Here is a 23502-nt window from a genome sequence, read left to right as displayed (position 1 = left end):
GAGATTCCAACTGGCTGGATTTAACAATTATTAATCTATTAATCTACAAATATCACCTCTGTTGTTGGAAGCAGAAGTGAACTTGCATTTTTGTATAGGTATTCCATAGCTGAGCTGGATTACCACTTAACATATTCATGTTTGATCATGTTATAAAGAAGCTGAAACCATGTACCTTCCGATTATAGCATAGTGCCCTTCTACACCTCGCCCATTCAGTGCAGCAATGCTCCCCTGATCATTAAGTAATGCATAGACCTCTTGCAACTAAAGGAAATGTGGGCGTTTTTTACTTTAAGTAGACCATTTTTGGTGCTTAGCATCAGCCGGTTAACATCTTTCGTGGTGGACATTCAAGGGTTGATATCTGTTGCTGCTATCTGGGGAATCTGAATCTTGCATCTGGGCCTGGTGTTTCTTGGTGTTTGGTGTGTGCAGGGTTCAATTTTTTTCTTACAGCTCATATGCTCTGCAATTTTTACATTTTCGCCCCTGGCTTTTTGGAATATTTGGCAGTCTTTTTGTTTTTTAAATTTGATCTTAGTTTTCTTGGGACTACCTTCAGAGAAATAAGCTGTGGTTTGGTATTTTACTCGTCTTGTAACCTGTCCATGTTCATTCATTCATGTTCATGCATTCATTTCCAATTTGATGCATAGAAAATATTTTTGTTATCTTATAAAATCTGATCATCTGAGTATCCCCTGCTGCACCCATCAGCCCTGCCCCAGCCCAGATAAAGGAGCCACTGGATCCATGCACAGTTGGGTTAATTCTGAATACTTACTGATATGTTTCCCCCCCCCCTTAATTTCAGAAAAGATGGAACTATACACATCAGGGACTGCCATCCACCAAGGTACAAGGGAAAACCATGAACAACAACATAAGGCAGGTGCAAAAAAAAAAAAAAACTATTACTAATAAAAACATATCAGAGAAATTGACTGGATACAGAACACTTGAGAATTTTATTTAAAATCTGTTTGGGGTATTGGGGAGAATGGTTGGGGAGGGGATATTATGAGAGGGAAAACAGTGCTCAACATCACTTCTTTAAATTCCGGTGATATTTACTGCATTCAGTTTGTCAAGTCTTTTAAGCTGCCATGTTTTCAAGCTACAAACTGATAGGGAAAATCCTCAAATTCACTGCCTCCCACCCACAAAAAAATGTGCTAACATACACTCTAAGTAAACAGTTTTGTAACAGAGTGTAAAAGATACAAATGGTTTTTTTTTTATTATTCCCCTCATTTGCGCCTGCCTGCCTTTCGTGTCAATGATATGATTGTTTTTGCCCCTAGAGGGCACTACATGCCACTTTCCACAAGCTTTTCACATTCATGCACAAGAGGAGCTGATAAGATAAATTAGGGGATCTCACTGATGTACCCCATACCCCCTCAAACATTACTTCCCTCTCCCTCTCTTTGTTCCACAATGTACCTCCGGTGACTTTTTTCTGAACGTTTTCAAACACTAATTCAGGGGGGAAGGAAGCCAAAGTCCCAGGCAAGTAGCTGTAAGACAGTGTGGGAAACACCACTGGGCCTCACACACCTAAATACAGTATCTCTAAATGAACCAGGTACATAACAAGCTCATAGCTTACAATGTACTTCATAGTCACTGACTGGATAGCTGCCAGTAGCAAAACTGGGCAATGGTGGTATGTTACTGTGAAAAGAGAAAGTTAGAAGGATTTATCCTTGATAAAATTAAATAAATGCTCCAGTCTAATTCTTGTTCAGTCTTCCCCTTTGAAATGCAGCCTTATGCCTTCATAAAAATGTGACTCATTATCTTGCAAAAAGCACCCGAATTGGCCACATCGCACTACAGTATAACACTGCATGCTTGAGCATGCTCATCCACAGTATGTGTTTCTATCATCCTCTGAAGTAATGTTGCAATCAACTGAAATTTGGGAGCATACACGTAACTTGGGCGTGCCTGTCTTTGGATAAATAAAAATTTCCTTCACAATTTAATACACGTGGCAGATCATGCATGTGAAATTTGGTGAGAAGCGAGAAGTACAACAAAAAGTTTGCTTTTCAAAAAATTCCAAATGGCGAAAAATCCACTATGGGGGCAGACTTTATGGGTTATATGAATAAATTTGTTAAGGATGAGGAGCTACACGTGTGGAAGAAATTTGGGACATGTACAGTACGTGAAATAGAGTGACTGTTATTATTTTTAGGTTATGTCAGACATAATTATTAGAAAATTGCCATTTTGAAATGGTGATGTAGAGCCACCTAGAGTGCTAGTGGGAGAAAATGTAACATACATGATCTACGAGGGTCCCTTTTCAATTTTTATATGTAGAAAATTTGAACAGAGACTGGATTTAAAGGGGCTGCAGTGAAATATATTTTCCACAATTTTTGTAAATTCATATATTTGTATCTTCATATGTATATTCATGTCGTTAAGAATCTGACTGAGGGGGACATGCTTCTCAGGACTCTTGGAGGGAAGTTTTCTGAGGGTTTCTGACACATTTTGTATAAGTTGGCCATATGGAGCCAATGTAACTGACTATTTTCCAAAAAGCACCCGCTGCAGTCCATATTGCACTATAGCACTGTTAGCCAGTACATCCTCATTCACAATATGGCTATCATCCCTAGAAATATCATTACAATTAACATAAAATTTAAGGCCATGTGCATATTTTGGGTGAGGTCAGCCACAAGTACATTCCAGCAGCTGTCTTTGGACATATCAAAATTACCTTCACAATTTAATACAGGAATGTGCTGTAGATCATGCATGCCAAATTTTCTGAGAATTTCACAAACATTGTAGAAGTATGGAAAAGCTTGTTCTGCAAAAGAAATTTGAATGGCTGGTAACCGGACATGCCTACCAACTTTTGTGAGGAAAAGGGGTGAAAATTTAACAAGAATTAGCAAGATTTAGCAAGAAAGGAAGACACCAGAAGGAAGAAGAATAGGGGTGCTACGCACCCTTGGTGCTTGGCCCCCTAAAAAAAACCCTTTGTGATGTCCTAATGGTAAAAACGTTTCACTACTAGGGGGCCATCTCAAGATAGTTCAATGAGATAAATTACTGATATAGCCATATATCTTCTGAAAAGCATCAGCCCCACCGATTCTTAAAGAGAGGAGAAAGGAGAGATTCATCGTATCATCATTCTCATAAATGTGGAAACAAAAACAAAGAATTTGATCCTGATTAATTGCCTCCCCTCCCACACACACATATACTCCTTATTGAGCAGAGGAAAAAAAGCTCAAGCTTTTGACTCACAAAAACCATAAAACAGTACGCAAATGTACACCTATAAACCATACTTTACATAATGTAGTGCATATTAATATACTTCAGCACCATAGTAATTGGTTTTTATATTTATATTATTAAATGTGAATAGATATTTAGATGGAGTTATGAGTGTGTGCATGGATAAGGTTATGAGGAAGAGGAGGGTTGGTCACTAGCCATCCACAAAGAAACCATTGGAAGCCTGAGTCAAACAATTTTATTGGATGAAGAGGACCACAGGTTAACCAACAGCATGAGGGCATATCAGTGGAGGTGAGGGTGGTATCCAGTAACCAGCCCTAAATTCCCACAGCCTGTAAGACAACTGTAACACTGACTGAAACAGATGGGACAAGCCTCAAACAGGAAGAGTGTCTCCAGGTTGTCATGACAGTTTAATTACTGGTGCTTAGATACTGTAGAAATGCAGCCCAGCCTGCCAGTGCACCCGTCCTATCACAGGGTATTATGAGGGCCATGGTGGCAGACCGTTATTTTTGAGTCAAAATCAGAATTGACACCCGAATATGACACCCCTCCTTACCCTTGACCAGCCCTGACTACCACCCCCCCCCCATATGTTATTAATGTTTCACTGCATAAAGGATTCTGTACTAATCAAACTTCACTGTGATAAAATACTGGCTTGTTGCTAAAGGGCAGACCGATCTAATCAGAAGACATTTCAAAGGTTGAGAGAAGCAAAGCTTTAAGGAAAGGCCTTTGAGGTCAGACTTCCATTGGCCATCTGTCCCCACATGACAACCTGACAAGTCATAATGAGTCTGAGCTATGCTATATTTTTAGAACCTGGAAAAAAGGGAGGTAACACACGTTTAACCTGTTTTATTGCGTTAAGATTATTGCTGCTGGTTTTGTTGCATGAGACACTGTGAAGAGCAATAAACACATTCACACCAACACACACATGCATGCACGCACACATAAAACCTAATTTTCAGAAGGTCTATTGTAACCCCCTTGTAACCCCTCTGTTCTCTGCATATGGGCCAGTCTGTCCACAGCAGGTTTGGGATGCAGCTATAACACACATCAAACACTGTGCTTTTCTGTAGCATAGGGGCGGCAAAGAGCACTCCTCCTACTCCTTAAAACAACACACACATACATACATGTACTCATACGAGTGAACACGCACAATGAAATCAACCCAGAAGTATCACGTTTGAGCCATGCTGCAGGCCATGGAGGTAAGTTTGTCCTTGAACTCTGTAATGCGCTCCTGCCGGAAATCTTCTTCAGCTTCTGTTAACCAAACACCGCTCCGTCTCTCTCCACTCACTCTCCTTAGTTTAATAATGTTGCGAATCAACAGGAAAGCACGGATAGGCTGTCCTACCCACTTGTGCTTCCTAATGGGTAAACATGGCAGTGAGCAGCAGAAGGGTCAATTCTTTATCAGAAGCATGCTATCATTTGTAAACGTAATGCTTCATTTCCCACCTTAGGAGCAAACAACGAACACCATCCCTGGAGTGCGGTAAAAACAACACGACCGGATGGATTTACAGGGGCAGGTGTGTGTGTGTGTGTGTGTGTGGTGGGGGCAGAAGGAGAAAAGAGGGTGTAGGGGGAGCAGTACAGTGAGGATGGGTAATGACAGAGGGTTGTCATTAGTGATGGGACAGTGAGATTTCAGAAACCCCACAGTAGGAGGAGTTAAAATGGGCTGTCAGTCATGGATTTGTTTAAAACCTATATATATATATATATATATATATATATATATATATATAGTTTTTTTCCAGTTACCAAATGTTATCATTTGATTGTGTCAAATCAGCAAGTGACTGATCACATATACCAGTCCGTAACTTTTGGTTTTGGGAAACCTGACTCTCCCATCAGCAGGCGATAGAATGGATGGGGATGGTGGACAAGTGAAGAGGGGGGCAGCAGGGTGTGGGTGGATGGGATGGGGTCTTGGGGTAATAATGCCCTGGGTGTGTGTAAAAGCTGCTGAGCGCGCTCAGTGGTTGCAGGTGCGCAAGCCGGGCTGGTGCAGGAAGGTCCCGTGCCCGCGGCCGGCGCACCGCGGGGGCTGGTTCCGGGCGGCGTTTTGGCGCTGGCCGCGGTTTCGGCCCAGGTGTCGGCGGTCGGAACGAGCCTTGGCCCGCTGAACCCGGCCCACCTGGGTCACTTTGGCTAGAGCCCCCAGCTGAGAGGTAGTCCCATGGGTCACCCGCCCCAGCACCCTGCTCCGCACCTTGGGAAGGGGCTGCTCTATCACCCTGCAGTGAAAAATGGGTGTTCAGACCTTCCCCAGTGTCCCATTACAGCCATGAAAAAAACCCACAAGCAAAAGCATATTATTGCAATATACCGCTGATTATTAATATTTCCACAGAGAGTAAGGTGTGCAGTTTGAGTGTGTATGTACTTATTGTACGTCGCTTTGGATAAAAGCGTCTGCAAAATAAATGCAAAGTAATGTAATGTATGAATGGCCTCCTCATACATGAACATTTTATTTCTTTACTTGAGACCAGGAACAAAGGACCCCAAATGTTTGCGATGTCAGGGCTGTGTTAGATCTTGTAAACTGTCAATGTTGTCAGTGTCAAGAAAACAAAAAAATCTTTGTACAAGCTGCTTTGGAGTTACTTCAAGTATATTTTCTTCCTTTAAAAAACAAACTCACAAAAGCCCATCATATACCATCCATTATAATATCGGCAGGTCATCAGAAACTTCTGTAGACATCCTGGGTCCAATATATGTTCAAAATACTTTAAATATGTATAAACTCTTGCAATACGTATACTCTTTAATACTTTAAAATTTCACAACTTTGCTACAGATCAATTAAAAATTGACAAAAGAACCTGTTGCTAGCCAAAATATATAATCATGAGAGAATTATTTTATTCTAAATATTAATTAATATTTCTATGCGTTTTTAAAAATTCTGTAATCTGCAGCAATCGGTAATTCGACAGTAATCTGGTGCTTTGCTGATGTCTAAAGGTTACAATTTTTTTGTTCCAATTACTTGACTCAGATTTGGTGTGGCACTGCAATGACTTTTTAAACATTACTGCTCCTGTTTCTATAAAAGCAACAGAAAATGTATCACCTCTTTATGTGGCATGAAAGCTTTGAAAGACACAGAGGGTTCTTATTTATATCTAATTTTGACATTTTTGCCATGTACTTTGTGTTGTTGCAGAACTTGTATTTTTTCCTGTTATGAAGTACAGAGGTGTAGAGAGGGTAGAACAGAGAATACAGAAGAGCAGCCAAAAGAGGGAATGGGAATGAAAGACAGGGAAGGGGGAGAGAAGGAGAGAAATGGGGTGAGACTTGAGGAGAGAGAGACAGAAGGAGAGTGTGAGGGGGAGAGCTGGGAGAGAGAGAGATTTCAGTGCAAGGTTTCTGCATGAAACAGACATGTAACAGTGAAATTGTAGCGCAAGAGGACAACCCTCACCGCACACTGCTGGTTAGGTTGGCCACGCCCTCCTTGGTAGCAGCCTGGTCACCATGGGAACCATAGATGGACAAGCTGGGGAGCTCCACAAGGATGTCCTCCAGGGGACTGGTATCTGTGATTGTGGCGCCCTCTAGGGGAGGAGACAAAGACAACAAAGTTTCATCCAACCAGAAGCACTTCACCACTACAATATATGTACAGACAGGCGGGATAGGTGGAGTGTGGGTTGTAAAAGCTTCATCTTTCTCTGTCTTTTATTATTATTATTATTATTATTATTATTATTATTATTATTATTAATCATGGACAAATTCAGGACTGAGTGAGGAGGGAACCTAGGCTGAATTTATAAATGGACCGTCAAAACTGTGGAGGAGTCCGTATGGTGACCAATTTCATTTCCAGCCATGGCACTTCCTGTACCGTGATCCTTTCTCTATCTGTAACACTGTCTGTTTTCCCATATCTGAATAAAGTGAAAAATATACATATTCACATGGAGGATGAATTGTCTGAATTGCCTCTTTAAAAAATAAATTAAATACTTGTGGCTTAATGTGGAGTGCAGAGCCTCCAGAGCCTGTCACAAGCCTCTGAGGCACTCTGTGCTGTAAGATGCTTTGACTGCAACTGAGATGAAACACGCAGCTACTTTGGAGTTTCTCTGCTCAACCTGGTTTCAGGGATCTAATGGGATGCACTTCTGCTCCAGAACATACACGCGGTTCTCCTGTGAGGGAGTGCAGTGTAACCCCCGTTAATCAGGCTCCCAAGGCCCAAGGCCCAGCTAATGCAAAGCATTTCAACAACTTTCAGGATAACATTCCAGTTAGATTCCCAATTAGTTGTGACTCAGATAATGATTTGAAAAAAACATTCCTCCAAACAGTCTTTGAAAACATTTTTTGTTGCAACAAGTCCTATGCCACAGAATAAAAAATTAAAAAACATTCTGGGAATTCCACACCTGGCCCCACCCTCTCACCAGGCATACTGACGAGCAGCCACCCCTCCTCATCCGCCTCCAGAATGCTTGGTTTTGGCCCCTTGAAATCCTTGGATGAATCCTCCACCTCTCCAAAAAACAGGCTGCTAATTCGTTGGAACATGGTGAGCGAGCAGGTGTAGGTTTAAAAGAGGAAACCGTTGGCTCTGTTTGTAAGCAGAGGGTCTTTGGCCCCTGGTTTCTCCTCTCGGCCTCTTGGTGCAAGCCGCTCCTCAAACTAACGGCAGAAATCACAATGGGGTGGGCAGGGCTTTCACTGTGCAAAAGAGGCTTCGTCTGTGTGCGTCTCAGGAACAAAGACCTGGTCGAATCAGAGACAGGAAAATAGATAAAACAGATTAAAGTTTGATGTGTAATAGGACCTACCTGCTGTAGGCCTTGCTTAGTACTGAAGCTAAGCAGGGCTGGGTCCTGAGATTTTAAGTGGGATCACATCAATGAAAGAATGCTCCAAATTCCTCTCCTCTCTCTTTCTCTCTCTCCTCGGCACATCTCTGATCCTCATGTTGACAAATGGCCATAACAAACTCCAAAGGCAATCAAAAGCCTGGAATCAAGGCTAGATACTAAAAGCTCTCATCCTGAAAAAAATGTCCCAAACATTGTGGTGCTTCTTTGTTTATGTGTGTGTGTGTGTGTGTGTGCGCATCTGTGTAAGGGTGTGTGCCTTTGTGTCTGCATGAGTGCATGTATGTGCACACATACATTTGTGTGTGCATTCTGTGTGTGTTTCTGGAACATGGTGTGTATGGGTATGGTTGCGCCTGTGCCACAATGGCCAGTGCATCTTCCTTCAGAAACTGTTTGCTCTGCAAATGCCTTGGTTTTATAATGATTAAACCGCACCGTCTGTTTGAAGTAGAAATATCAAGTTATGTTGTGGAAGTAGGAAGTATTTCAGTCTTTAAATAAAGACTCAAAAGTTCCCTCCATAGTATCTCTTTAGAGTCGTTTGTTTATAAACAACAGCCTGAAAATCATGCTAGTCTCCATGTCTCCCCTGCAGTATTATATGACTAATTGTTAGTTAAGGCATGATATAAAAACAACTATTGATTGAAAGATAATATTTCAGGTCTTTTTCTGTTTCATAAGAAGGACTCTAAATGGTTGTCTTTTGTCTTGAGGTACTCTAAGCAAAACTTTAGGGAACAAAATATGTGTTATTTTATTTAAGGGAAAAAACAGTACCTATTTCCACTGGAAAAGGCCATGTCAAAGCTTACAAATCCTGAAGAGAGCACGTTTGAAAACAGTTTGAAGCTTTAAATCTCCAACTGCATTGGCTATTCTTGTTTCGTGTTATTTTAATAGTCCAGTGCAATATGCCACATATAATAGACCGTAAAAATTTTTTCTTCTTCTTCCTATCTTCTTCACATAAGAGTGCTTTGGAAACCTGTGAAGCTCTAATGTTCATATTTTTCTCGCTTTTTCAAGGTATCTTATCAGTAAGCTTTGGATTGCTCCCTTTTGCTTTTGATTTTCCTTTTGGTTTGAATAGCGCCTTGTTACGAATTTTTCATTAATTTGACCCAGTGAGCACGCAATGCCCAGATGACAACAATTCCATGTTGGTTTTATATATGAAAGGGAGGATGAAATGGTTGGTCTACAGGAAGGCGAGTAGTTTGGTAATGTAGGACTAGAACACCCAGTCACCGAACTACCGAGCCAACAGGGAGGGTCTTTGCAAACAAAAACAAAACCCTTAAATTTCTATGTCATATGATAATTAGCTGTGATGTCAGCCATTTGCCCACGTCTAGCTAGGTTAATGAAAATGAAAAAATAAGATAAAGATGTTGCGTTAGTTAAAATGAATAAATACATGCCAAGAGGTAAGACGCAAATTAGCGCAAACGAGCGTCCACTGAAATGGCCATAGCATAGCTCTGCAATTCAATAGCCCATGAACCCGAATAAGCTCTTTCCTTATTAGGAGCAGAGGGGGAGGGGTTTATGCAGCCCGCCCCAAGGTGAACACGGTTTGGGGAAGCTGTGTTTACATTTGAAATACATCTAGAGGATTTTTCCACGACCGACTAAAAGCCAAGCAAATAGAGTAAAGGCTAAACATAGCCGATGTCTAAATGAAAGTAATATGTCTGGAATCAGTCACTGTAGAAGATTTGAGGCAATAACAGTCGAAAGGAAGACTGACGGACGTGAAGAGATGATTATCAGCCCAAATACAAATTTCCGTCAAATAGAACGGCCATTGAAATCTGACTACCACCAATAAATTTAATCCAGATTTTGTTATAGGTTATAAAAGAAATAATGGAATAGTGCTAACAGCATTCGACACCAGGTTAGTTTGTTGAATTTGGTTGCATTGTAACGGAGATTTTTTCCAATACGCGTCGCTGTGCTGTAGCGGATAATAATATTCAGTGGTTGCTTGCACTCCGTAGAATGCAATATTTTATATGTAAGGTAGCAGGTTCATCGTAAGCAGATGCTACTTTTCTCCAAAAATATGCATATACTTTAAAAATTTGAAGTTTTTATGTCGCATAAATATGTTTTCAGGATGAAGAGAGACAAGCAAGGTCATTACCGAAACGCCTCTGTGCACTTTTACGAGCGATAGATCCATTTGGCCTACTTACCCGCCTTTGATGTGTAATTCAAGTTGTAAACGCGTCGAATAAGCAAACAGATATTAATACGTTTTTAGTAGGCTACTATAAGTACAACTTTGGGTAGTCCAAATACGAGGTAGTTATTAAACTCTAATAGAATGTATCTAAGTCTTTCTTCTCAGAAGAAGGTATCCGTGTAAAACGTAGCTTTACAGGTGCGTGTTTATAACTAAATAAACAGTTTACACTTGTTTTTCCCTGTAGATGTTTTTTCAGCCCCGCTCCCACTTCTTGGATCAGTAGAATACAACAAACAGCTGATCGTGGCATCACAATACTCGCAATAACACTCTGCCCCTTCCCATTCGATCTGGGTAAACCAATCACGAATTTACACAAGCATAGGGGGCGGGGACTGACGCTTCTCCCTGTGGATGGAGCTGAACGGGTGCCTTTAGCACGAAAGTAGTTCAACTTATTAGTAAAGCATGTAGAGGTCACAGATGTAATGAACGTCCACGAATATATTAAAGTGCCACAGAACCACAAATGTAATACACAGCTACAATTGAAGTCGATTACTTTTATTCATTTAAATTTATGAAAACTAGTGCTAGTACACAAGTTGGCGTTTTTTGAGGTCACACCCATGACCTCTATAATAAGGTCTAATATGGACACTTTTTTCCGTGGCTTCTTTGTCTGTATTAGAGAGGTTCTACTGTATTATGTAATTGAAGCATATCAACGGATCCTGGGTGGGAGGGGGGTTGTATTCAGTTCTTTTGGCAGTGGTGTGCAGCCCTTGACTTTGTGAAACCCTTACCCATTTTCAGACCAAAATATGCACATTTCCCAGCCCAATTTTAAAAACATCTGATCACACAGCACATATCAACAGTTTCTTCCAAAATCCATTCCCAATTTATACCCAATTTCAGACCACACGGCTTTAAAACCATACCATTTTGTGTCACAGGTACCTATATAGCTCATATGAGGGAGTAAATCCCCCCTCCACCAGACAACTGATTCAGGGAATCATGAAGTCATCAGTGAATACCCCTAACAGTACAAATGTGGCTTACCCTTTATTACATTGGTGACCTGTGGCTGAACTGATGTTATACCTGTTATGTTTGTCAGAGAACACGTTTGTTGAATAAACGTTCCACTTTTTACAATTGTTGCTCATGCTTTATTGCATTTGTGGTCAACTCTGCATTACATGTGTGACCTTTATTCCATTTGTAGACATTTATTACATTTCTAAACTCTAGAGCGGGAATTAAGAATTTGTACTTTAACTCTGACAGATCCTTCAGCCTATGTATTTTTGTGTTTTTGAGTGAGGTTTTCTCACAAGAAATCCTTACTAAAGGTACCAGCAATAGTGTTTATATACGACCATGTGATATGTTTATTGTCACCCAGCATAAGCTTGGGAAAGGCTTATATTAATTATTAATGAACCTTCCAAAATCATCCTAAGAACAATATACTTGTTGCCATTAATTACAATCTGTGCACAGGCATCAATGGGTGTGGAAGAATAACTCAGTTATATTTCAAAGTAAAATGCAAATCTGCAAATACAGTTCATTTTTATTCACCAATTACAAATGGGAGAACAACTACATTTTCATTTGTATCGGCCTTATGGCGTGAAATGTTGGTTGGCCTTCAAACATGCAAAGTAAGATAATGTAAGTCTATTATTTCCTTTTTATCATCAATCATGCAGATAAAAAAAGAAAATAGTTCTTCAAATGTACACATTTGATGGTTCCCATTTGCAGTTTAATTATGACAGGGTTGTGACATGGATGTATGGAAAATGAAAAGTCAAATGGACTTAGGATTTGAATTTTAATTATGTCATGAATTTTGCCCACATAAAATGAAAACGATATGTAATTGCCGATTTACATTTTAATTTGAATTATGATGGGATAATCTTTCCATAAACGCGATCTTCCAGTAATGCCCATGGCATTTTCCAGTGAGCCGATTAGTCAGGGATCAGTGCCTTTATATGGGTTGAACACTCAGCCTGAACAAAACTGCTCTGCAGCATAAGTCACCATGGCGATTTAGCCCAATCGAAAGTGAGCAACTTTCATGAAACCAGAAACTAAGGATTAAGTCCAAACTTAGCCCACTTAGCCTGCTTTATGATACAGGCCCCCTGGGCTGAGGAATGACTCTGGTAGCCGAGCTGTACGACAAAGTATGTAAAATAGATATTGCATATTATTCTTGCACAACTGAAGCTAAGTGCAGTACACTATACTGCAGTGTCCACATGTTATGATGACCTACAAGTAGTGAGCAAAAAAGGAAACACCAGTGTATTGTCACTGTAATAGGGTGTTGGGTCACCATGCGTGGTAATTATAGTCTGTATGAAATGCAAGGTATACAGTATTCTGCCAGTGTCTGAATTCTTCAGGAGAGATATGACATTTTTCTTTTTTACTTAAAATGTAATTTTGTTTTACGTAATTGTATATCCGTTAGATAATTGCTGTTTATGCGTGTTAATGATTCAAATAAAATTTTTTACCAGGTCTGCCATCAACCTGGAGGCCAGACTCCGATTGGTGATGAGGGACTGTAAACACAGGCACTTTGTTGTACATGTCATACTCTGTTTTTTAAAGAAAGGTTGGCATTCTGATACAGGCAACGTTGAAGTGACACACACTTTTATTATCAGATTATTATTATCCATTCACTTACCAAGGGCCCATCTTAGCCAAGGCAAACTGTATAACTAATGCGTAAATAAAGCCTTTATCCTGTTCCAGTGGTTGTTCTGTGTTACAGGCTGTTCTATATGAATGTTCCAGTTGCACATGCTTTGTTCTGTGATGTGCACTCAGTATGTCTCTGATAGCCTTGTGAGTTGCTGTGGATAAGTAAATGCACAATAACAGCAGTGACACCAGTACACCAGCTTTCTATGGACAACTTAGATTCCCTGGATTTATTTCCCAGGAAAGGGATTAGTGATTGCTGTAATCTGTAAATAACATATAATTAATAATAATTTTTAAAACTTGTGTACCAAATATAGCCTATTGAATTCACAATCTCTGAATTACAAACTTAATTTTTCTGTCAGGATTGAAATACCGTATCAGTAATAACTAAAGAACTGCACCAACAAATAGTGCCTCTCTTTTAAATAATTCACTGTCATTCAGCACATTTCTAATACTTATAAAGTATTGGATTTCATGTTATGCATTTGCCATTAGTTACTGCAGTTTTTATGGAGTCTTAGCACACACACACACTAGGAGGGCTACAGTCACACACTGATTACAGCAATGGTTCAATAATCTGCCACCATCTAGTGGTGATTAACAGTATTAAAATGAATTTTGAGACCCATTATCTGAAATAACTGGCGAGTAATATTTACAATCAACTAAGCTCGCAGCTTACTCAGCTCTGCAGGACATAACCAAATTATGCAGAATCTTCAACAATAATTTCATCTTCTGGTTTTAATGGGAGCAGACATTAGCGAGCACATTTCAGCACATTTTCTAAGCACAGAAAATAACCACTGTATAATGTCAAATCCCGACCAGTCAATCAACTGCTCAATGACAACAGTTAGACACAACTGTAACTCAAATCAACAAGAACAAGGTCACCTATGCACAAGAGCTGGGTAAAAACTAAGAACGTGTAACATACTACTGATGGAATCGAAAGGTAGAACTACAAAAGATTTTCTGGAGCTGTTCTGTCAGAACAAGGAACAATGGGAAGATTCTGTACTGCTATCAGGAGGTATTTATTGTACAGGGAGCTGTAAATGCGTGGAGCAGTTTGCCAGACCATGTAACAGAGGCAGAGATCATCAGGGTGTTCAAAGTCAAGATTGACACAGTATTGGATACTCTCTATCTTAAATCAATGACCACAGGAACTCTTACAGGTGTTCCCCAGGTTTCAGTCCTTTGTCCTTTCTAATTCTCTCTCCATACCATGTCTCTTGCTCTTGGCTTTGTCATCTTCTTCCATAGCCTGTCTTATCATTTACATGCTGATGATGATACCACAAAAGCATTCCTGCAGCCAGGACTAACTTTTTCTAAATCAGTTTGCTTCGCTGTATTTTCCCATCATAAATGTAAATCGATTTTGCTAATCCGTACATTTCCAATGAGAATGAATGACGAAACGAGCCTGGTAATCCGAAAACAAGCTGCCTACAGTGGTAATAATTTTACACACAATGCGTTTTCAGTCGGCATTCCCATCGACAAATGTGCGACAAGAAGCATGATGAAACCTGACAGGTTTATCATTGCCTGTCACGTCCTCGTGCGCTACGATTGTGGTGGATCGTTTAGTAGGGGGCGGCTGTTATCAAAGAGAGTGGAGCAGACGCTCATGACCGCTGCACGTACTGCTATATCTATCTTGAATCAAAGTGTACTCACGCATATTCTGTTGGAAGTTCACATTGCGTCCAGTCCGGCACCTAGGGCACGCTTATTCTTAGACCGGGTTGAGTCCTTCACGACTCAGTTTCTCAATGAGCAGATCCTGCCCTGAATTCCAAAAAGGAAAGTTGGAATGGTGAACAAACCTTTAAGAAAACTTTAAAAGATAGAGAATGCCCCGCTCTTTCCTGGTGAAGAAGTATTTCAGAAGCAAAAAGCCAAATTACAGCGAACCTGAATCCCAGAGTGGTAAGTCAGTTATTTTGTTTTTATTGGGGCAAGAAGAAATAAGAATGTAGCGTATTCTGCCATCTTTAACGTTCTGGCGTGTACTTCGCCTTCTTCTACTGTTCTTGATTTGTATTGGGGCTTGCGTATGGCGCCTTTTAAATCACGCAACTTTTTGAACGAGTGTTTATAAATTGACAGTTATTCCTAACAGTTTGACCATTTAAACCAGACGTTTAAAAATTGCTGTTGGAAACGCGTCCGAACTTCCGAAGAGTAGACACTGGGTTCATAAATTGGTTAAGTCAATAGCTCGACATGTCACCAATTTGTAAGGTGCTCCGCAAAACGCCCAGATGTCAATGACAGAGCTTCAAATTGAATATAACGAGTGAAACTGGTACTAATACAAGGGATGTAGGCGGTTACTGGTCTGTACAGAGCCATTTTTCTTATGCATTCTGTGAACGGAATCCCTTTAGTTTTTTTGGAAATGATTCTGAAAACAGCAGTTGAACATGCAGTGAGACGTGAGAGAGAAATTGTTTTATATAGCACCCTTTACAGTCTCAACTCTTTGCTGTGAATTGAGGAGCTAGTACCAATGTGTTGTGGGCAGCCTAGGTGTTGCCAACAGCCAGTTTCTGACACTCGCTGCACATCAGATTAGAGTAATGGAGAGGGAGAGAAGTTACCTGGTTATTAGGTGTTCAGTTGTGAGAGTCAGGTATGGAATCTTGCAGGACATCAATGGGCTCCCCTGTTCTTTGTGGGAAGTGCTTTAGTGGCCCTGTCAATCAAGACCTTGGTATGAGCTTCGCTTTGGATAAAAGCGCTATATACGCTATATAGCTTATATATGCAGTCCATTTACCATTTATGACATCTCGGCTGACAGATGGTTGCCTCCCGCAGCACAGTGTCCCACCCAGTAAGGCTCTTGGGTGTTTTATGAGGCTGGTGTGAGGACACCACTTCTGATCAATATGAGGGGCCCCTTGCACCACAGTGTGGTGCTGTGGCTTAGGGGTTCGTACAGTAAGAGGTGAAACATTCTCCCTTCTACCTCACAGACCTGGTCCTGTCGGAGAGGTCCCCTCTGGCTGAGCTGCAGACTGGGGCTAACAGTGCCTCTATCGGCTTGGTGTGGAACCTCGACCTCCTGCCTGACCTCTTTGCCTGGGCATCTTCCCCATCCCCCTGCACCTCTCCCTGCCCCTCCCTTTGCCCCTCCCCCTCGGGGCCCCTGGACCTGAGCCCCATCTCCAGGAGCGGCAGCGGGGGAGAGGATGAGGGGCGCACATCAGACCCCTGCAGCCCTGAGCCCACCGGCCACTACTGCTGTCCCCACTGCAACAGGAGCTACAGTGCCCCCGCCGCCTTGTCCCGCCACCGGCTGTCCCACCCCCCAATCCCCCGGCCAACCTTCTGCTGCAAGCACTGCCCCAAACAGTACGGCAGCCTGGGTGCACTAAAGATGCACATCCGCTCCCACACCCTGCCCTGCGTTTGCCCTACCTGCGGCAAGGCCTTCTCCCGGCCCTGGCTCCTGCGCGGACACATGCGCACGCACACGGGTCAGTACTGCGCACGCACACCGGTCAGTACTGCACACATACAACAGGATGTACTGCACGTGCACACCGGTCAATACTGCACACATACAACAGGATGTACTGCACATGCACACCGGTCAGTACTGCAAACGCACACCGGTCAGTACTGCACAGGTACAACAGGATATACTGCACATGCACACCGGTCAGTACTGCACACGCACACTGGTCAGTACTGTGCATGCACACTGGTCAGTACTGCGCACGCACACCGGTCAGTACTGCACACCTACAACAGGAGGTACTGCACATGCACACCGGTCAGTACTGCACACGCAAACCAGTCAGTACTGCACAGGTACAACAGGATGTACTGCACATGCACACCGGTCAGTACTGTGCACGCACACCTGTCAGTACTGCACAGGTCCAACAGGATGTACTGCACGTGCACACCGGTCAGTACTGCGCACGTACAACAGGAGGTACTGCACATGCACACCGGTCAGTACTGTACAGGTACAACAGGATATACTGCACATGCACACCAGTCAGTACTGCACACGCACACCGGTCAGTACCGCGCATGCACACTGGTCAGTACTGCACACGTACAACAGGACGTACTGCACATGCACACCTCTCTCTCTCTCTCTCTCTGCCCGCCTCATTCTCGCCCTCTCCCTCCCCTCAGGTGAGCGCCCGTTCTCCTGCCCGCACTGTGAGCGAGCCTTCGCAGACCGCTCTAATCTGCGGGCACACCTGCAGACGCATGCGCAGGTGAAGCGGTACCACTGCAGTGCCTGCCCTCGCAGTTTCGGCCGCATGTCCCTGCTGCACAAGCACAGCCTGGCTGGCTGCGGTCCCGGCCCCTGACCTTTCAACACAAGCACAGCCTGGTTGGCTGCGGTCCCGGCCCCTGACCTTTCAACACAAGCACAGCCTGGCTGGCTGCAGCCCCGGCCCCTGACCTTCCAAACTCCACCCCAACACCACATACCGACCTGTCCAATATTTCATTCCACTTTGTTGCGTGAAATGAATGTTCCTTTGTGGGTGTGGCCCAGTAAAATATGAGACCAGGAGACGTGGTACCTGCAGCTCCTGTTACCAAGTACCAAGCAGAAATGGAAAGGATCTAAGGAGTTGACCATCTGGTTGCTGAAGCCTAATGGTGTTCCCTTTGCATTTGTTTTTATCTAATGGGTGCTGTTCTCTTCAGGGTGGATTATGCTGGATGGGGCTTTTGACACAGGATGCACATGTGACTACAGTGGCTGGGCCCACTGCCATGTTAGCTTGCCTGATGGACATTTGACACACGTGTGACCACTGTGATGGGACATGCTTGTAACTTCCATGCCCTGGCCTGCTGTGGCCTGAGCCAGCCGCTTTCAGGGATGGGGGGGCTCTGCTAACATTAAGCAGGTGTGTTATTTTACCGGGAAGCCACATTAAGATACAGAATCTCCATGTGGGAGCTGGCCAAGGGGACAGATTTAAAAGGAGATTTAAAAGGATTTAGTACCTCAGAGACATCATACAAGCAGTAAATACTGGCAGAAAAAGAGAAAACCATGAATAAAATAATGGCAGACCCCTAATCTTCCCCAGCCCCCCAAACAAACAAACAGGAGCAAGCACAGAGAATGTTGGGTGGGGTGTCTGTGTGTCAGGGGCACAGATCCTCCCGATCTGGTTATGTCTGAAAGCCTCCTCAACTCTGAATTCTCTCTTCTCTCTAGGGGTTTCGTCATACTTGTTCCTGGTTATGGTTATACACTTTGTTGTACGTCGCTCTGGATAAGAGCGTCTGCCAAATGCCTGTAATGTAATGTAATGTAATGAATGGATCGACTTCGGATTCAAAGACAGCTGAGACAGATTGTGTTCCCGCCTGTCTTTGGGGGGAAAAAAGTTCATATCAAAAACATACTTATTTTTTGCTTAATTGTAGTGATGGCCGAGCTCAGAGGGGCTGATATTTCAATACTGTTAAGTCCAGTTGCTCCAGTACAGCACAATGGCAGGTTTCCATAAGTATTCATATTTAAAAGCGAGTGTATTTAAATCAGTTGCACAGTTGCGAGGCTCACAAATAAGGGAGAGGAGAGGGAGGACAAACCAGTGCCATTGTTTGAAGTGCCTCTGTATCAAAACCAATTAGCCTGAACAGTTTGCTCCTATTTCGACTGTATGCCAGGCTGTGCTGTACTTGTAGTCCAGTATTAGCGTTCATCCTGAAGGATAACAAGATGGAATCATGGAATATGACCTTCCAAAGACATCACATGGTTGAAGGGTTTTGTCTCTTGTCTGCGTGACAGTCAACTCTCTCTCAGTTTACAAGATGCTGTGTGTTGTGTGGGGGGGGGGGGGGGGGGGGGATGTGTGTTTTCATGTGAAGGAATGTGTGTGTGTTAGTGTGCATTTGGCATATTTGCTTGTGTAGGCATGTACAGGTGTGGCTCTGTTAACATTTTTTACTCATAGACCCATGAGAGACTGAGCTATACTGTTCTCTCTTTATTCACCTGATTATGTTTGATCATAGCTGTGCAACATTCAATAAAATAGTCTGTAAAAAATAAACAAATAACACAGTTGTGTCTGTTATAAAAGGGATAAAAGTGAGAAACAGTTTTTAGAATATTTGTCAGAATTATTTGCGTAGCGGATTTGCATATCCAATGTAATTTACATAGCATTTTGTTTTTACATATCATCTATTTATTGGGCTGAATTTGTAAGGGTTTTAGATTGACAGGCTTGCTCTGGGGTACAACGGCAGGTGCTCCACCCAAGACTACCCTGCAGACTCAGAATGCAAAAAGTTCTGCCTTTATACTTCTGTCCCTTTGAGTTTTTTCTGATACCTAAATGAAGTAACACTGCAGAATGATGTTACATGAACTAATATAACAAATCATTGAGTGATATAGTTACAAGACATATTGTACAGTAATATACGCTATTATTCATTAATAAATGGAATAGTTAACCCACTCACCCTTCATATATTAGTAAAGAGAGAGAATAACATGACCAATTCTTAACCGATACAGCAACAAGCAACAAGCCATTAAGTAAACTTAAATATGTAACTGAAAATTGCTATCGTTATACCCAGTATTAGAATGAGTTGGTGAACACACACTCGCAAACTCACAAAATGATGAGGATCTACCAGTCTGAGGATGTGTTATGTTAACCACAGAAGTAGGCCTGGAACCTTCCAGATATTTTTTTGCAGTAGGGAACACATTTCTACTGGACCCTGCTGTCAGAGGGAACCTTCAGCAACAGGAAATGGAGAAGAAAACCACTTTGGATTAAAAGACTGGGTATTGGAGGTAGTGTGAGTGCATGTGTATGTGTATAACTTTAAAAAGGATTGTGGTAGCATGTCCAATAATAGGGACGCTCATTGTAAACTATAGTAAATATATTTAGCGGTGAGAGCTAAAAGTGTAATGTCTTCCTAAAGTCAACACAGTAGAGCTCACAGTCCTGTGTGCACCTGCAGCTGCACCTGCACCTGTTCATAGCCCCACCTGAGAGCTGGTGTGTAGCGCTGAGTCACCAGCGGTCATTTTACTAACAGGCTCAGCCGCTTCATTTGCGTACCCATCCTGCTTCACAGCTTCATGTTTTTTAGCTGACAAGCAGTCACATATCTGCAGTTAGCCTACTCGCTCACTTGGAAAGCCGGGTCACACCAGTAGTCCTGTCCCATTGCAGCAGCATCAGAGACTCTTTGCTGGGTGAGACCTCAGTCTCAGATCTCCATCATCATTCTTCTTGACCTATCTTCGGCATTCGACATTATCAGCCACCCACCTTTAACCGCATACCTTTGACATTGCTGACTGGATTTCCACCCACCACCTGAAGCTCAACCTGTGGAAGACAGAACCGTTCCCCTAGCAAAGGGTTCCTTACAAATTAATGCTTCAGTCACTGTCAATGACTCCATGGTATCTCCTTCTCAAACAGCTTTTGTTCACCTTGGTGTGAACCTGGAAGGCAAGCTGAGCATGACAGAATGTTAATTGCTTAACTTTATCATGCAGTACACCTGTACTGCATCTGCATTCGTTATGTTTCTCCACTCATCTGAGACAGGCTACCAACATAAAGTGTCTTAGTAAGGTGTTGGGCCATCACAAGCCTCCAGAAGAGCTTCAGTGTGCCTTGGCATAGATTCTACAAGTCTTTGGAACTCTACTGGGGGGATGAAACACCATATTGCTATAGTTATAGTTTATGTAACAATAGTTGCAATTAGAAAAAGATATAATAATGTTGTACGACCAAATGTGTCCCCTCCCAGTTATATATACTGTATGACCTTTTGTACAAATGAAAGATACAAATTAGAAATCACACTTATACCAGTTCATGTGACCAATAACAAACTACAGAGACAACTCAAGACCAGTTTATTAAAATAATTATTTCCTTTTCCTTTACAAAAATAAGAGGAGTGTTTAACTTCAATAACATCAATAAACAATTCCAATATATTGATTTGTCCAATTTTGTATTTGGTACCTTAAAGTCTATTAAAGCTATGTGATTTAAAAAAACGTGTTTTCTTGTTTCAGAAACTGTTTTAGATTTTTAAATACTTTAAATAACAATGACTATATATTGTATTTCCAAAGGTTCCTTTTAGAGAACAAAAATGTGTTTCATAAACAGCGCAGTTGCACAAATTTTCCACAAGATGTCAGCATAAGAACAAAAACAAACTACTTGTACATTGGGCTTATACATTCATTATAACTTTCCGTGTTCCGGCTTGAAAAAAGACTACAGTATGCACTTACGCACATATGTGGGTTTCACACCTGAAAGGAGAATAATTGCACTGGCAGTTGGCTATTTGTGGCTGTGAGGGATTGGTCCCTTTAATTGCTACTTCCAGCCGTATTTTGTTGTTGTTGTGTAACCTTAGCTGCATGGTTTTCCCAACATTCACATTTATGTGGGTGTGATCAACAGTGACTCTAAGAGGATTTTCATATCAGGTAAATATCTACATTTCTTCATTAATTTCCAAATTAATAATTTCCACAACATCTCTTCACTGACCATCTCTTCACTGACCTGAACATTTGTCTAAAGATGCTATATCTTAACACAGCCATATAATTAAAAAATAAGACATCCACACATCAAATATATTTTAAGGTCCATAAGCTGTGCTATGTTTATGTCTGTTTGAGACATCAGACACTTGGGTTACCACCTCCAGCAATGCTCCAGAGCCAGTAGCATGCCCATCTTTTTCTCACAAATAAAGCGAGCAGATGGTTGCCAGTTAGATCTACGGTGAAGAAAGGGCTGACTTCATTGGGAAGCGCATGGCTCCACCAGAGAGCCAGCTAAGCTGAACCAATGTTAATGCTACTGTTAACAACAACACACAAACAGCGAGTCCACATAAGACAAATCACATCACTAGCAATCTGCGTAGCTAATGCATTGTTATAATATACTGCAAAGTTGCTATATATAGCGGTGAAGCTACTGGCGGTGTGGGTAGGTGCACTAGGGTCCCCGGCTGCACACCAGCCAATCTCGTGGTCTTGGAGGGCCTGTGATCCAATCGCGGAGACCGTGCGCTACCTCAGTGAGTCTATCCTTGCATGGTACCTTACATGTGAGACACTCATTAAGCAGCAGAGAAAACGTGCCTCTCAGTTTAAAGTGCCCTCTGTTTCATATGTTCTTAAATAAGCAAACTCATCTCCATCATGGTCATTATGCTTTCTTGGTACAATAGTCAGTACAACTGAATTGGAAATATGGGCCTGAGTGACTGAAATACAAGTGCATGACAAATTAATGCCAAACAGGATGTTAACACAGGTAAGCTTGCTCTGTCATCTAAACCCTGTCTCTAGCTAAATGAAAAAGGAGAAAACAAGTGAGTGGTCATGTTTTTGTGGGGTGAAACAAGGGGTGCCATGAAAAGTAGGTGTTAAATATAAGGAACACATCGGTTTAAGAGGGTCAGTTCTGAGGCTATTAGATTTCTCCAGTAAACTGATTACACTCATTTTTTATTTATATTCTGTTCATTTTAAATGGTAGTTAATTATTTTAAAAAAATTTTACAATATGTAAAAGATTGTGTATTGTCATGGTCCTGTTTTCATGTCTGTGTTTCCCTTGTTGGGCTGCCAGATGGCGGCACTTCTGTTTTGTGTCCTGCTCCCCCCCTGTTAATTGTATGATTGTTTTCAATTGTCTCGTTATCCCATCATTGTTCCCACCTGTGTCTTGTTATCCCCTCCTTCTGGTTTGATTGTTTTTTGAGTTCACCTGTGTCTTGTTACCCCTTGTCTATTTAAGTTCTTTGTCCCCTTGACTTGGGTGCTGGTTCCTTGTGTTTGTTCCCAAATTCTGTTTGTTGCAAACTGTATGTACCTGCCTGTATTTTGTTCCTGACTTGTGTTTTGTTTGACCTTCCCTTGTGCTCTGCCTTCCCGTGTTCTGCCCTGCCTGTGTTTTTGAGTTCCTGTTGTTTTCGGTTTCATTAGATTATTTTTTGAGTTTGTGTTTTTGCCCATTGTGGCCTTGTCTGTTCCCTACTTGTTTGCCTGTCGTGTTAGTAAAGTCTTTGTTAATTTTCCCTTTTGAGTTTGTGTTTTTTTTCCTCTCTGCGTTTGGGTTCCCCCTACCCGTACCGTGACAGTGTATGCAGTAATTCACACACACAAATTTTGGGATTAATGCTGTGTAGCCTACTAATGTAATGTCCATATTGCATCCTACATTCTGTCAAATTTAACATGATTTTAGCACGACTATTTTATCAACAGCATCGTAGATTGCATTATTTCCGTAGACTGGGCGGTGTGCATATCTTCAACTGATTGAACTTGTCAGTTAA

The 23502-nt window shown here is 41.9% G+C and overlaps 2 protein-coding genes across 3 annotated transcripts; one reads left to right on the top strand and one right to left on the bottom strand.

The window, feature by feature from the left end:
* Positions 1–3500: 3500 nt before the first annotated feature.
* LOC118211449 (tumor protein p53-inducible nuclear protein 2-like) lies at positions 3501–10705 on the bottom strand. 2 transcript variants are annotated; one of them, XM_035388651.1, is made up of 4 exons: positions 10376–10705; positions 7722–8061; positions 6752–6884; positions 3501–5552 (listed from the first exon to the last, which is right to left on the bottom strand). In XM_035388651.1, exons 2-4 carry the CDS (start codon positions 7861–7863, stop codon positions 5291–5293), a joined length of 537 nt encoding a protein of 178 aa, XP_035244542.1. In that variant the 5' UTR covers positions 7864–8061; positions 10376–10705; the 3' UTR covers positions 3501–5290. The 2 variants fall into 2 exon arrangements, with proteins under 2 accessions (XP_035244542.1, XP_035244543.1); XM_035388652.1 differs by having other exon boundaries at positions 7740–8061; positions 10376–10700.
* Positions 10706–14832: 4127 nt separating this feature from the next.
* snai1a (snail family zinc finger 1a) lies at positions 14833–17667 on the top strand. Its single transcript, XM_035389288.1, has 3 exons — positions 14833–15063; positions 16116–16619; positions 17293–17667. Exons 1-3 carry the CDS (start codon positions 14988–14990, stop codon positions 17472–17474), a joined length of 762 nt encoding a protein of 253 aa, XP_035245179.1. The 5' UTR covers positions 14833–14987; the 3' UTR covers positions 17475–17667.
* Positions 17668–23502: the final 5835 nt, after the last annotated feature.

Source organism: Anguilla anguilla, chromosome 13 (assembly GCF_013347855.1).
Source record: "Anguilla anguilla isolate fAngAng1 chromosome 13, fAngAng1.pri, whole genome shotgun sequence".
In the NCBI taxonomy this organism is placed as follows: domain Eukaryota; kingdom Metazoa; phylum Chordata; class Actinopteri; order Anguilliformes; family Anguillidae; genus Anguilla; species Anguilla anguilla.
The sequence above is the reverse complement of the archived record's forward strand: the minus strand, read 5'-3'. Positions and strand labels throughout refer to the sequence as shown.